At 37.9% G+C, this 14,181-nt stretch overlaps 1 protein-coding gene across 1 annotated transcript in view; it reads right to left on the minus strand.

Annotated features, from left to right (window-relative positions):
• The window catches only part of SEMA3E (semaphorin 3E), a 250,538-nt gene extending 238,497 nt beyond the window's left edge, over positions 1-12,041 (minus strand). The window contains exon 1 of the mRNA XM_003782630.2: positions 11,293-12,041. Within this exon, the coding sequence (XP_003782678.1) occupies positions 11,293-11,407 (115 nt within the window). The 5' untranslated portion in view covers positions 11,408-12,041. The remainder of the gene's footprint in view (positions 1-11,292) is intronic.
• Positions 12,042-14,181: the final 2,140 nt, after the last annotated feature.

The raw sequence follows: 14,181 nt of genomic DNA on the forward strand, positions 1-14,181 counted from the left end.
AAAAAAAAAAAAAAAAAGAATATAGTATTTCAAATATATTGTCCATTGATTTTGATAAATTAAGTGAATACGTAACAAAACATTTTGTGTGGTATGTAGATCATTATTTTGTGTAAATGTTGTAAAATAACATTGTCATAAGTTCTTTCTCAAATCACTTAAGTTGAAAAATACAGTAAAATACCTTTCCTAAGCTAAGTATAATTTAAAAACTATAAACATTGCTTTTTCTTCTCCCTATACTATTATTAATCATAGTACTTTTAAAATGATAAAGGCGACATGGTCCAATTATTTCCAAAGTAACCTCTGCGTAGAGACAGCTGATAAAAACAAAACCAAAGGAACTTTTACTTTGGTCATTTATGGCATTTCTCCAAACCAAAGCTGTTCGGTAAGTTTTGATTCTCTCACACTTGCGACTGTCTTGCTTTCTGCGTGGTCTCGGTTTTCTCATCCTAGCACCTCAGCTCTGTTTCTCCACAGCTCATCACTGTAGAAATTAATCTGATATACGACACGGACATTGGACATGGAGAGCCCACGGTGGAGCGAGGCAGAAGGTGAGTAAGGTGTGACAGTAAGGAGAGAATGCCCCCGATGAAATCTCACAACCCTCTGTCAAAACCTCAAACTAGATCTTCCAATAAAATACAGATATTTTCTGAATAATTTTAAGATGCGAATTTTTCTGCAGCACTTTTGCACTAGAAGCCCTGAAGCCAAACTAGTGCCTAACGTTGGGGAAAAGGGGCAGAAGAAAAATATTCTCGGGCTCTTTCCTGGCTTCTAAATGTTGCCTCCGACTCCATTACTTCCTTTTCTGCCGCCTCTGTTAGGAGCATAATCATTTGTAAGTGGCATCCAGCAAAAGAAGTAAGACTGGTAATTCTATAGTGAATAGATAGAGCAACTAAAATTCATACGTTATGCAACATAAACATGAATCTTAAGTAGCTAAAGGTCATTACATTCTAAGAATTCAAACAATAAAATACAATTGCTTTCAAAAATTTCAAGATCTACTTATGAGTGTGCAGTAACCTTATATTACTCATACGAAGAATATAAACATTCTTCAAAGCACAGTAGAAATGGGGGCAATTTAATTTAGCATGAACAAACACTTATGATACGAGGGCAGGCCGTGGTCGCGAACACAGGAGAGCTGAGTCAATTTCTGGGAGGACACAGAGCATTGTGCGCAGTGGGATGAGTGTGAGGACCAGGATAGTGCAGGGCAGAATGACACAGAGGTCACTTCTTCACAGCTACTTGACCAGCTCCTCTCATACAACTTCAAGACTGAGGTCCGGTTCTCATTTCAGTCTCAACTCCACTTGCGTAGAGCCCAGTCTCAACCCTCAGTGGCACATGCTTCATTACGTCTTGTTTCGCTTCATTACGTCTTGTTTCCTCTTACGACTAAATCCTAAGCTCCTTGGGAAAAGCTTTTGTATAAAGACTTTGTTTGTGTATGTTAAATTTACTTTAGATTGGTTTCAGAATTACAGAAAAGTTAAGTTAGTACTGAGAGTTCCCATAAACCTCTACCTAGTTTCCTCTATGATTAGCAACTTACATTTATTAGTGTTAAAAAAATAATTTCTATACATTATTATTAATTAAAATCATACTTCATTCTTATATTTTCTTGGTTTGTACCTAATAACCCTCTACATCCCAGCATTCCAACCAGGATACCATATTACAAAACTATGCTTTTTATGCTTAAAATCTCAGCATGATGCTCAGGACCTAAAGCACCAAAGACGCTGGACACATCCTCGTGGAATAAGTGAATGAATGAACAAACGAATCCTTCTCCTTGTGGGATAAGTGAATGAATAAATGAATGAACCCATCTTTCCTAAAAAGATCTAGAAGCTCCTAAATCCCTGAAAGGAGAGATCAGAATGTATAATAAAAAGGGCAAAGTGGTGAGTGACAACCTAATTTCCTTACTCCACGAAAACTTTTCATTGAGAGATGAAAGACTTTTGGAATTTTACAAAATACTTTTCTACAAGGAACCAATATTACATGTTTTCTCATCATAAGTCGATCATACACGACATGCCCCAATTTACACCAACCATAATCTTTTAAAATATATTGAAGCTATACGCTCAGTTGTAATCAATAACTACACACATAGCATATATAACAGAAACATAATAGGTAAATAACGGTAGTATAGTTAGATGTTTGTAAACTTATGTGTATTTATCAAGACCGAGACTGTCGTTTGGGCATTTGAATAGATGACACCTTAATCCAGGTGATGAACCTGAAAGGGGAAAGGATGAAACAGGTGACGTGAAAATGACGATTCTTGGTAGTGTCTTCCCACACACTGAGCTCAGAGTTTCTCATACTTGAGTGTGAATTCAGAATCACCCAGAGAGACTGTTAAAACGGAGATTTCTGAGCCCTGGAATGACTGATTCAGCTGATCGGACTCAGCAGCTCCCAGCAGCTGCTGATGCTGCCAATCTGGGGATCACACTCCGTGCCGCATGGGTTTAACCCCAGCTTCCATCTCCTCTCAGCCCCGGCTTGGACGGGAGCAGACGAAAACAATAATAACATCGTCTCCTTTGCCATGAAATCCCACCCAGCCTTCCTCTATGTCAATTATTTGGGAGTATCGTTGTCTCTTTCAAAAATAAAGTTAGGCTCTGTAATTCTGTCATTTTGACTATAAAATGGAGGCCAAGTGAAAGGAAAAGTTCGGTAAATACCAAACACTCAGCTGTAATTATAGGCTTTAATAAATAATCTTATTCTGTCCACGAAGACCTCACTAATAATACTCCTGACCCTCAAGGAACTTAAAATATAAAGGCAATCGTATATGTTAGAAAATATGATAAAACATTACGAGCCCATATCATCTAGCTACATGACACATTTAAGCTGTTTTCTACAACCATCGTATGAGACGGACAGTGCTCCTTCGTGCTCTTTGTGATTATGAGGAAATTAAGCCTCAGAAGCTCAGTGATTCACCAGGAATAAGACAGCATCAAGTAAGATAGACTATAGGTTCAAACCTGGGAGTAAAAACTGTGGGTCCCTACCTTTGCCAGTATGAAATGCTGTCTCCTAAGAAAATTTTCCAAAGTTTCTCCAAAACACTTTTGAGGTATGATAAGGAGAAGAAAGAGGCCTATATTTCTAGAATTAGAAAGGACCTGCGAAATCGCGTGATTCAGAACAAGCTCTTTGACTCAGCCTTAGGAAAAAGCAATCAGGAGGAATGAACAGGTAGGAGCCACGCTGTGAGCACATTTCCTATTCAACTTTAGCTCCACTGTGTATTTGAAACTCAAAATTTAAAGCTCTCCTTGGTTTCCATCATTTCCTCAGGAGGAATTAGTCAAGAGGGAAAGAGTCAGTGTCCCCACCTGAACTCGATTTTCTCCACTCTTTTATTCCCATTTGCCTTCATATTCTTCTTTTCTGCTTCTAGAGTTGATCTGGTTACCCCAAATCACCACTGAGAATTATCCTTAGGGATACTGTTCACTTTCTCTGGCCTGTAAAGAAAACCCTTTTTACTCTGCTTTCCCTAATGTAGAGCTCAAAACTCAGAGAAAACCAATGAAAACTGCATAGAAATAGATTTATATCAATGATGCTTTCACCAACACTTAAGCATAGCTATGGGTTAGGTGCCTGCTGGACTCTGGTCTCTCCTCTGCAGCGCTCTCATCCTACTCCTCTCTCTAAATGCCACCACCCACGGCACTGGTGAACATCAGCTTCTCTCCAGAAAAACAGGCTAGAGAAAGAGGCAATGTTGTCCAGGTGGCTTGTGAGCTATTCATTTAATATTGCATTATTTCCTCAATCATGCATTTCAACATATTTTAAATGTCTAATGAGTATACACTTTTTTTTTTTTAATTCAAAGGTCATGTTTTGAAAAGAGAAATGATGCCAACCACACAAAGGGTCATCAGAAAGGAGGTAACAGAGCAAAGCAGGGGTGCAGTGACAAACCGGCAATGCCAACTGCATTGAAAAGTAGATAAGAGAAGGATGGGGGAGAGGGGCTGAGTAGAGATCAGGCAGGTGGCTGAGGTGCCCGGAGCCATCTGAAGACCCCAACTGTTTCACTCCATGCAGCACTAAGGAGACAGGATGAATGGACAGAGGAAGCCCCAGCCCTTCTCCTAATGTATGTTTTACTTAAGAAGTAGTAAATAGTTTTCCAGGATTCCTTAGTTTCTTTTATATTCCTTCCTACTCTTCCCCCATCACATTCTCCTGTGGAAAAAACAGCACCAAATCGTTAAGTCTCATCCACATACTCACTCTATGAGCATTTATTGAACATGTAAATGTCAGGAGCCCTGTACAGCGCCAAACCACCCACCTGTTCCTCCAAGGGAAGGCCTGCTTTCACTTTCAAAGCAAACATCCCATGCTGAGCTGCTATCTGCTTACAGCACAGTTTAGTGTAACTTAGCAATGTGGTCTGGCCTGAGTAATATTACCTCTATTGTGCTCTACGAGCTGCGTCCACAATGACCTTTGTTAGAACTTGCTTATTTTGTGGATTTGGGCTGTTGTCTCCAAGGTGCCATCAGATAAATTTCCAACTTTCCTGAATTATCAACAAAATAATTCTACAACAATTTACAAACGTGAGAGACACCAGTGTCCCTTGTCATCTACTAGAGTAAGAGCTGGCTCTCATGAAGGAAACTCTTTGTGTTTCAGTAAAATCTTGGATGATTAAAGATCTCCCTTCATTGTAAGTTGTAAGTTAATAATTAACTCATGATTGCTTTTAGAATGAGAAAGGGAACTAACATAGACTAATTCTCTGAATCTCTTCTGATTCATTGGGTAATTTATGAAAGCTTCCTAAGGGTTAATGGTTCTGCCACATTAATCGGCATTGTCTCATGCAATCCTTTCAAAGCTTTATACACTTCCAAAAAAGAGAAAAATCATAGTCAGAAAATATAAGCAACTGGCACGTGGCATACAGCCAGAAGTTAGGATCAAATTAGATATGCCTCATCTGAAGTCTAAGGTTTCAGACCACTGACATTAGAACGTGAGAGTATTTTGTAATACCTGGGCCCAAACTACTTTCTATGTTTTCTGTGCCAAGGCTGTGAACTAAGTTTGAGTAGAGAGCAGTGATGGCTGGGAGTTCAGGTGCCAGGCATGGAAGTCAAGCGTAGTTCTAATCCCCAGAAATCACACAAGTCAATAGGTTTCTCTCTTATTTTTCCAAACCAGTTGTGGGGAGTCATAGAGTTAATCCTAAACTAGACATTAGAACTAAGACAGGCTGAAAACTTCTTGAGTTATCAATTCCACAGAGGTGTCTGTTCTTGAAAGAGTTTCATCCTTTTCTTGGACCAAAAATATTTTCCAGGTATCCAGAGACTATAACACTTGGTCTAAAGTAGTACTGAACTATCCTTTTCATTCCTATTCTAGAATATCCAGCCTATAAAATATTCAGTATCCATCATTATGATCTTTGTTATGAGAACAAGGAATAATGCTTGCTTCAGGCTAAGGAATAACTGATGACATTGGTAGTCTCTCTTATGTTTCAAATGTTATTTAAATTTTTATTGTGAAAAGAACAATTATTTAAGTAACCATCATCCTTTACATAATTTATAAAGTATTACCAAGTGTCAGTTGTTTTACTAAAAACTACCAACAATATTATGGTTCTGCCTGTTGAGACCAAGAAAATCATCTAAATCTTCACTCTGCATCTTCTGGCAAGTGAGGTAAGTGCTATCATGTCTGTCTTGTTTAGTTTTTAACTCTCTGAGACTGAATTTACAAGACCACTTGAACACTGTGGTGATTATGTATGAAGGGGCATGCATGCATGCAAAATGATATTTCTGGATTCCTGCAGACCAAATTCCTTCCCTAAACCACTAAAAGAGTTTTACATGCAAAGAGAAAGGGGTGAATCTTTGAGGCTCTCCCACCAAGAAGTACCAACAATGACTCTTATAGATATCTCTGGTGAAACAAAACTGACTCAGCAGGCTGTTAACAATAATTTTCACCAGTAACAACAAATTTGATGGTTTGGTGCTTCGTTATGTGAAAGTGAGGCCACCGAGTGATCTCATCCTAGAAGGAAAAAGAGGCCTTCTCTATGAAACACTTTCAGGCTAAAGGACACACATGACATGGTTAGCAAAATAACAGGATGGCAACATAAATGTTCGAAAGAATATTCCATCATAACATCATAACTAGTAAACATACTTATTAATCAAGAACAGTTATTGATTACATATTATGTATAGGATACCATCCTCATAAAACATTTTAAAAACAGTTTTGCCCATGCACTGCTTTTGCTAAGCCTGACCTCGCTCCACCTTATTTCTATACTAAAATATAACTGTTTTCACACTGTAATATGAAACATCCAGATAACTAAATAATTCATAGAACCATTAAAGAACTTTCAGACGCACTGATGTGAGGTGTGGACAATTTCTGTCTCTAGCATATAGAAAAATATAAAGAATTATCTGAAATTCTTATACCAACCTCCTTTATAGAAAGCATATTTTTTGTGAACCAAACTCAATAAAACATATTGTAATTCCTCCTATCTTACTCAATGATTTTTTAAAATATAAAATATTACTAAATAAATTCAGCACGTAATCTTCACTTACTCTTCCTGATAGAGTTCTGGGCTTGTAGGTTTGTGTTTACTCGTGGGTCCTATTTAACTACTATGTTTGTGAATCATGTCTTATGACCAGTTTTTATTTATCAACGCACAGAGATGTGTGACTAATGTCACTATTGATAATACCTAGTTACTGGCTGAGGAGCCAAAGTTATGAGGTGGGTCAGGAAAAACTGGCTCAGGCACTGCCTTGTTCCTTGTTTGACCTGATAAAAAATAAATACCACAGCCCACAGTGTGATCATTCAAAACATTTATTTAATATTATGCTATTCTAGAATTCTATGTCAATTTTTTTCATACAGAAAAAATGTGTGTTATTGAATGACTATGTATAATAAATGGATGTATTACACTTCAGTAGCAAAATAAAATATATTGGTGATAAATCTTGGGGAAAAAAATGCAAGGATGGGTGGCACCTGTAGCTCAAAAGGGTAGGGCACCAGCCCCATATGCTGAAGGTGGTGGGTTCAAACCCAGCCTTGGCCAAAAATTGCAAAAAAAAAAAAAAAAAAAAGCAAGGATGATGTAACTATCTTATAAGTTATTATAGTAGAGGTCAAAGATATGGAAGACGAGATTTCGAATGAATGCAATCTATTGGGATAAAACATGTATTTTTATGGTATTTAAGAACAACTTCTGTTTTCTATGTTAGTATTATTGAAATCTAAACTTGTGCCATTCCCAAGTGGTTTTCTCTTTATGACAGGTTTTCATCCAATATTCTCAACTTATATTATTCTTTAGACAACATTAATAATATGAATAATATTTAGTTTATAAAGTACAGTCATAGATACTTTTACTCTACTTGGCCCTCATAAAAACCCAGTGGAAAATACAGGCCCATTATTATCCCTATTTGCAAACTGAGGAAACTAATGTACAGACCATTATTATAAGAGGAATAGAACTGGAGCCGAGCCCTCTGACTTCAATCATGAGTTCTCTGAACTATGACAAATCTACATTTAATTGGTTACATGTATAATACTCAAATACAGATATGCTAATTAACACTTTCTATCACACATTTGATAAGTATAGATATCTATTCAATGTTTAAATCTACATTTGTAATGTCAGCGTATTTTATAAACGATCTTCCACCATATCCATGACTTTCTTTAACTGTCTCTACACCAAATATCGCAAGAGAACATTTTCTGCTTAAACAGCCCCTCCCTTTGGCTTCTGCAATTGCATCTTTCCTTACGGGGACGTCACACACCTGCCCCATGTGACAAGCTCCCTTGATTTCTGGGGTTTCCCATGTGCACTGGTATTTCTTCTTTGATATGGGTCTTCGCTCCCTTGTTTTTCTTCTTGGAGCTCCATTATCAAGAAAGTTATTTTTGCCTTCCCTGCAACCTGATTAATGTAGGATGGTGAAAGATAAGGAGAGAACAAATATCAACAGAGGGAAGGGACAGAATGATCAGGATTCTTCTTCCTTCCTTCTCTCTCTCCTTGGTTTCTGTCATGAGGATCAGAGTCATTTTCCAAGGAAACTCTTGGAGCAGGATATTACGATTTTGTACTAATCACAGCAGTATTACCCTATTTAGTTGGGATCAAGTTAGCTATAATGTGTAACTATACACGAACTTTTAAATACTTGCCTGACACAGTCAGTATCAACTCAAATCTTAACTAAAAGGTACTAAAGAACCAGACAGCAGCTTGCCATTTTGATCTCTACCACATTTTTGTTAACCCAATTTATTCTGTAACTAACTGGAAAATACATTGAAAACTTTTCATATTGACTCAACTAGAGTAACCATCTCATTTGATCTACTACGCTAGCCCTAAACTAGCATATTTTCTTAATATGCAGGCACATTGAAGAGGGTAGAATTCAATCTAATCCCATTGGGGTGGAAGGCAGCAGGGACTCAGCTAGAAAATGTTCCGCATCTTATTCTGCCTTTCCACTTGGTCTCCCTCCCTTGCTGCCTTTAATCTTAACAGTCTCTTCTCAAGCTTTACAAGAGCAAGTCATCTCTAGAAATAGTGGAGAATGGAGGGGAGAGAAAAAGGGCAATTCTCCAGACATTTTTTTCTGAGTGTATTTTTATATAATTTAGCTCAATCTTTGTATTTGACAGTGAAATTTTCTTCTCCTCTTCTGGAAGAGGCACTAGGCTTGTGTTCTCAAATGCCATCTTTAAAGTGGAAGATGTAAGAAAAATGCTTGCCTTTCTCCCATACAGTGTAGACCACTTCTATGAAAAGAATCCCTGTGTTAACCTACGAGGCCACCTCCAGGGAGCCTACTGGATTTCCCTGCCTATAGCCAGACAGCAGGGCAGAGCTGCTCTAAGACATATTACCCAGTACTTCTTATATTGATTATCTTAATTCAGTTACTATGGGAAATCGACCATTCCTGACATCATTTGAGATAGAAAATGATTAATCTGCCATGTATTATTCACAGTTTTGAATCTAAGATGTCCACCAAATTCCACTGAGTGTAAAGAGGTAACCAAGCATTGTGCATGTTGTATTGGGATTAACTATTCCTGCTCTGACAGTATACGCACTTTCTTTTCACTGAGGCACTTGTGGCGCAGTAAGTGTTTGCTGCTCTAGGTAACATCTTTGGTGTGATCTCCTCACTGATGTTGCTAATAAATTGACAAGTAAAACATTCTATTTTCAGACAATTCTCCCCACACTGCCTTTGTATAAAACCATAACATTGCTCATGTCATCTAGTTCCATTAAATGAAAAGGTTGAGAAAAGCCAGAGGGAAATCTTGGGGGAGCTTTCAGTCTAGTGTCCACACAGATATTAGCAGTTCTACGCCAACGCCACACGACACAACTCATAAAATCAGTTCCATGTATTTCTTTGATTAGGGGAGACAGTGCAGCTGAGCTTGATAACAGTATTATGCATAGACTTGTATCAGAGAGTTTTAATCTTCTCTGACCAAATTATAAACTCCGTTATGAAAGAAGGGATAATTTAGAAAACATACTGATATCAAACTAGGAGAAAATGAGTCCCCCAATAGTTAAGTTTAAAAGGTTGATGCCAGGCATTAACAGCATTGTAGCTTGCCAAAACTGGCTGTTTATACACTTATCTGCAAAAGAAAAACAATTTATAACTTTTTTGGCATCCTTATTTGTCCATATTCTTTGCATCCAATTTTTACATCTTGATGTATTTGGCCGTCACCTCTTAGAAACAGGGATTTTGACACTACCATGATACATCTTCCCAAGTCAAAGATTTATGCTAATTCTGCATACTGTATTTGAAATCCTTCATAAATTTAGTGTCAATGTATTTCTCCAATTTGTATAATCTACTCAGCAATGTTATAGGAAATCTATGTAAACTAAGGAAACATCAATCATTATCACTATTCCAAAAATAAGAAATTTCTGTATTCAACATTTACTGATGACGGCCAATAAAAACACAAAAAGCCAAATATGTCATATAATATATAAAACTGAGGGCTCCCTTTTTCTTTCTTCTGATAAATATACTATATTCAGAAGATACAAGCTATAGTTCTTTCTACAGTGGGGGACAATTTAAAAGCTTACACAATTGAAAAAATGGCTCTTATGTAATCACCAGTATTCCATTGGCTACCTGTCTCAGTGGCTGGTGATAATAAATGCTTCTTTGCTAATAATGCATTCCAAATTTCTTTTCAATGCCCAAAGTCACTTTCTTAGAGCATGGGTTCTGTTTGTTGTTTTTCCATTTGTTTACCAGAGGAATCATCAAACCTATTCCCGACTGGCTTTTACTAGTCCTGATGCAAAACTTATCTTTTGATCACTTATTTATGAGTCTGATGTTGCTTTATAAGATTGACATATTGCAGAATGACATACTTCAATGTTCTCTGATAGGTCTTCAAGAAAGTAGTATGCATTTACATTAAAAAGAATCAATATTAATGACTGCTAATAATCCACATAAGTCAATTTACAAGAATTGTCAATTAACTCTTTATTCTGTTTTGCCACATATAAAAAAATACTGATAATTAATTCAACTAGAAATCCAATTTCGATTAGTGGTTAATCATGTGATGACTCTGTTGTCATGGGTAGGGCATCATTTTTCATCTTAGGAATTTTCTCCTCCTCTCCTCCTCATTATAGAAACAAACAAAAAATACAAAGTAAATTTCACCCCTATTTCTAGAGCTCTTCCCTGACAGCCTTGCTTCCCATACATAACGTATGAAATGGGATTATTTAAATACCTGCTGCTAACTTGGTGGGTTCAGTCCTTTATGGCTATTCACAACCTGCTTCCTGCCTTCCTCTGTTCCCTTCAATAGAGAGTAAACTTCTCATCAATAACATCTAGTGTTTACAAGGTTAAAATAATATCTCTGGGTTACATGTGATTTTACACTATTTTCAGATGAGATAAGTATTGCATATTAATTAGAGGGACTTAGAATCTTAGGTCAGCTTTCCAATAAGAATTTTCAGGTGCATTTTAAGGTGTTCCAAGACCATACACCCATATTAAATGACAGGACTTTTTTGTTTCATTTGTTTTCTAAACAAAAGGATCCGAAAAGGTAACCTACCTTTATGCGACAGGCGTAGCCGGGGGTGGGGGGTGTCAGCTGTGCGACCTCCCGTCCAGAGCTCCAGGAAGTAACCCCACAGGAGCCAGGTGGCCAGGCGCCCCGCGGATGCCATGCTGCGCGCTCGGCGAGCCCTCTGCGCTCCCCACTTTCAGGAGGGTCTGAGCTCACTTAGGACTGCCCCCCAGGGACAGCGTGCTGGAGGCTTTGTCAGAAATCGAATGCGTTGTCATCAGAAAGCACAGTTCCAAAGTGCCATTTGTCAGGCTGTATTTGGGTATGTAGAGCCTCTCTTTCCTCAGGACAGTTGTTTATAAGCCGGGAACAAGAGGACATTCCAAAGAGTGCGTCTTCCCAGCCATGCCCTGCCTAGAGCGCTCTTCAGCAGCGAAGCCGGTAGATTCAGGAGAAGCTGTATTTTTCAGCCACTTAGGCGAGCGGTTCATTCAGAAAAAAAAAAAAAAGAAGAAGAAGAAGAAGAAAGAAAGAAAGAAAGAAAAACCCGAGCACACGCACTGCCTTCTCCGGGAGCTCTTCTCCTCTGGCTCGGTGAAGCCTCAGAAGTCAGCCTCTTGCTCTGACTTGCCAAACTGCTAGTTTTAATTCACCTTTCACCTTGCTAATTAAAAACAAGAAGTGCCATTGCCTCCCGGAGTTGCAGGATCCACCCAGCAGGGATGCCGTCTGTCAGTGCGCTGTGTTTACTGGAAAGTTCAGGCAGGGTTGAGCAGGCTACTTGCTGTTTCTAGGAAGTATTTCTGGTCCACGTGCCCTGCTCCCGACCTCCCGCCCAGTAATCAGCCCTACCTTACTCAGCAGAGAAGTCCGACTTTCCAAGGAGGAGAGGAGGGAATCAGGAGGGGCTGATAAATAATAATAGCTTGACTATTTAAGAATATGTCATAGACAAGGGCATGGTGTCAGAGAGGGCTTGTAAATACTCACCGAGATTAATCCTTGAATAAATGCAATTTCATTTTTTAAATAATCTATGTGTAAACTATCCAGTACCCAAATTGATTTTCCCACTGTTTCTATATAGGTTTCTTTTTTTTTTTCTCACCATTAAGGCTTTTTGTATTGCTTATGCCTCAGAAATGTTATTTTTAACTCTCTTAAAGAAAGTGTATGTCAAGAGCCTAAAAAATGACATCTGTGATTATTTCATAGACTTGTTAGAACGAACAAATTATTTGCTTAGGCAAATTCTTCAAATCAAATTAAAAGCAAATCCTTTTTCCTAAAGCAATTCATAAATTTCACTTCAAATTTAAGAATAATTAAATGAGAATTTCCTCCTTGTTAAGGTAACCATGGTAAAGCTGAGACTCACTACCCAAGGGATCCCTGTAAAGCAGGTATTAGAAAACTCAGGACGCGAAATACCTCAGGCTTCAACGGTTCTGCACTTTCAGAGTTTATTTTCCAAGACACTATGTTTGTGTAAATAAGCTTAACACAATGGGTCAACTTCACAATCCACTCTTAATCAATCTCAAAAACTAAACCAAACACTTTGGAACTGTTGGCATGGAAATGAACGGTATATTATTGTAAGATACCAATAAATGAAAAGATATTTGATTTGATAGTGGAGAGTTAAACGGTAAACAAATGACCTCAGGGACGACAACTTTCTTGTTCTGTGTTTTAAATGATACTAGCTAAGGATGTTTTTGAGAATTATGTTTGTAAAATCATAGAATGATAATAAGAAGATAACAAGGTTATAAACAATGGACAGGCATGCATTCTTTGCCCATTTTTTAAAGCATGATATGTTCTGACACAAGCAGAGTATATTTAGCAAAATGTAAATGTCACTGGATATTATAAATAATTAGATTTCCAAAGCCTACAAAAGATAACAAACTCTAAACATTATTTAACAGTAAAGCAACGTGAAGTATTTAGAGACGTTTAACCTGGGGTGGTCTCTGTGAGTGCTTGCATATTTTATAAGCCAGGCTGTTGAGCTTCAGAACTAAAGATTGCTCTGAATGTAGTAAATGACACCTTTGAAATCCTCCTCTAGAATTGAAGCAAAGTACAAAAGAGATAGCAGCTTTTCTATGTATTATTTAATAGTAAAATTCCAGAAAAGAAACGGGGTGGCTGTATCTTTTATGATACATACCTGGCTACTGTCATACAACTGAAATTCTACTTAAGATTGCACAGTGCCTGTCCTAACTTATTAGGGAATTGAGGCAATCTAAGACATTTCAACCTTTTCATGAGCACACAAAATACATACCACTAAATGTCGATGGAAAAATAAATGTTATGAATGCCAAGATGTGCCTTCAAATTAAGTTAGAGCAATTTTGAAGGACGTGCCAGAATAATAGATTCTTTGGGTTTCTCAAATGTGCTTTGGTTTATTTGTCAGTCATTAATGTCATTACTTAGCTCCTTTAACTCCTCTTTACGCCCTTCCATCTTTCTCTTTATCCTGTATAAAACATATAGATGATGTAAAAAATGGCTAATAAGAAAGTTAAACAGGGCAGCACCTATGGCTCAGTGAGTAGGGCACTGACCCCATACAGCGAGAGTGGTGGGTTCAAACCCAGCCCCGGTCAAACTGCAACAAAGGTTGTGGCGGGCACCTGTAGTTCCAGTTACTTGGGAGGCTAAGCCCCCAAACTGGAGGTTTCTGTGATCTGTAAAGCCATGGCACTCTACTGAGGGCAATGAAGTGAGACTCTGTCTCTAAAAAAAAGAAAGTTAAACATCGAGAACTATCCGTAGCCTCAGTTTCTCCACGTAGCTTTAGCCATGAGCTTTGGAACAAAGAGTCTTCCAATTAGTCATTCACATTATAAAATAAAACAAGAATAACTTACAGGAGCAGGGTCACTGTAAATTTATCAACCAAACAAGAAG

This window comes from Otolemur garnettii, unplaced genomic scaffold, assembly GCF_000181295.1.
Source record: "Otolemur garnettii isolate 467f Iridium unplaced genomic scaffold, OtoGar3 scaffold00005, whole genome shotgun sequence".
NCBI lineage: Eukaryota > Metazoa > Chordata > Mammalia > Primates > Galagidae > Otolemur > Otolemur garnettii.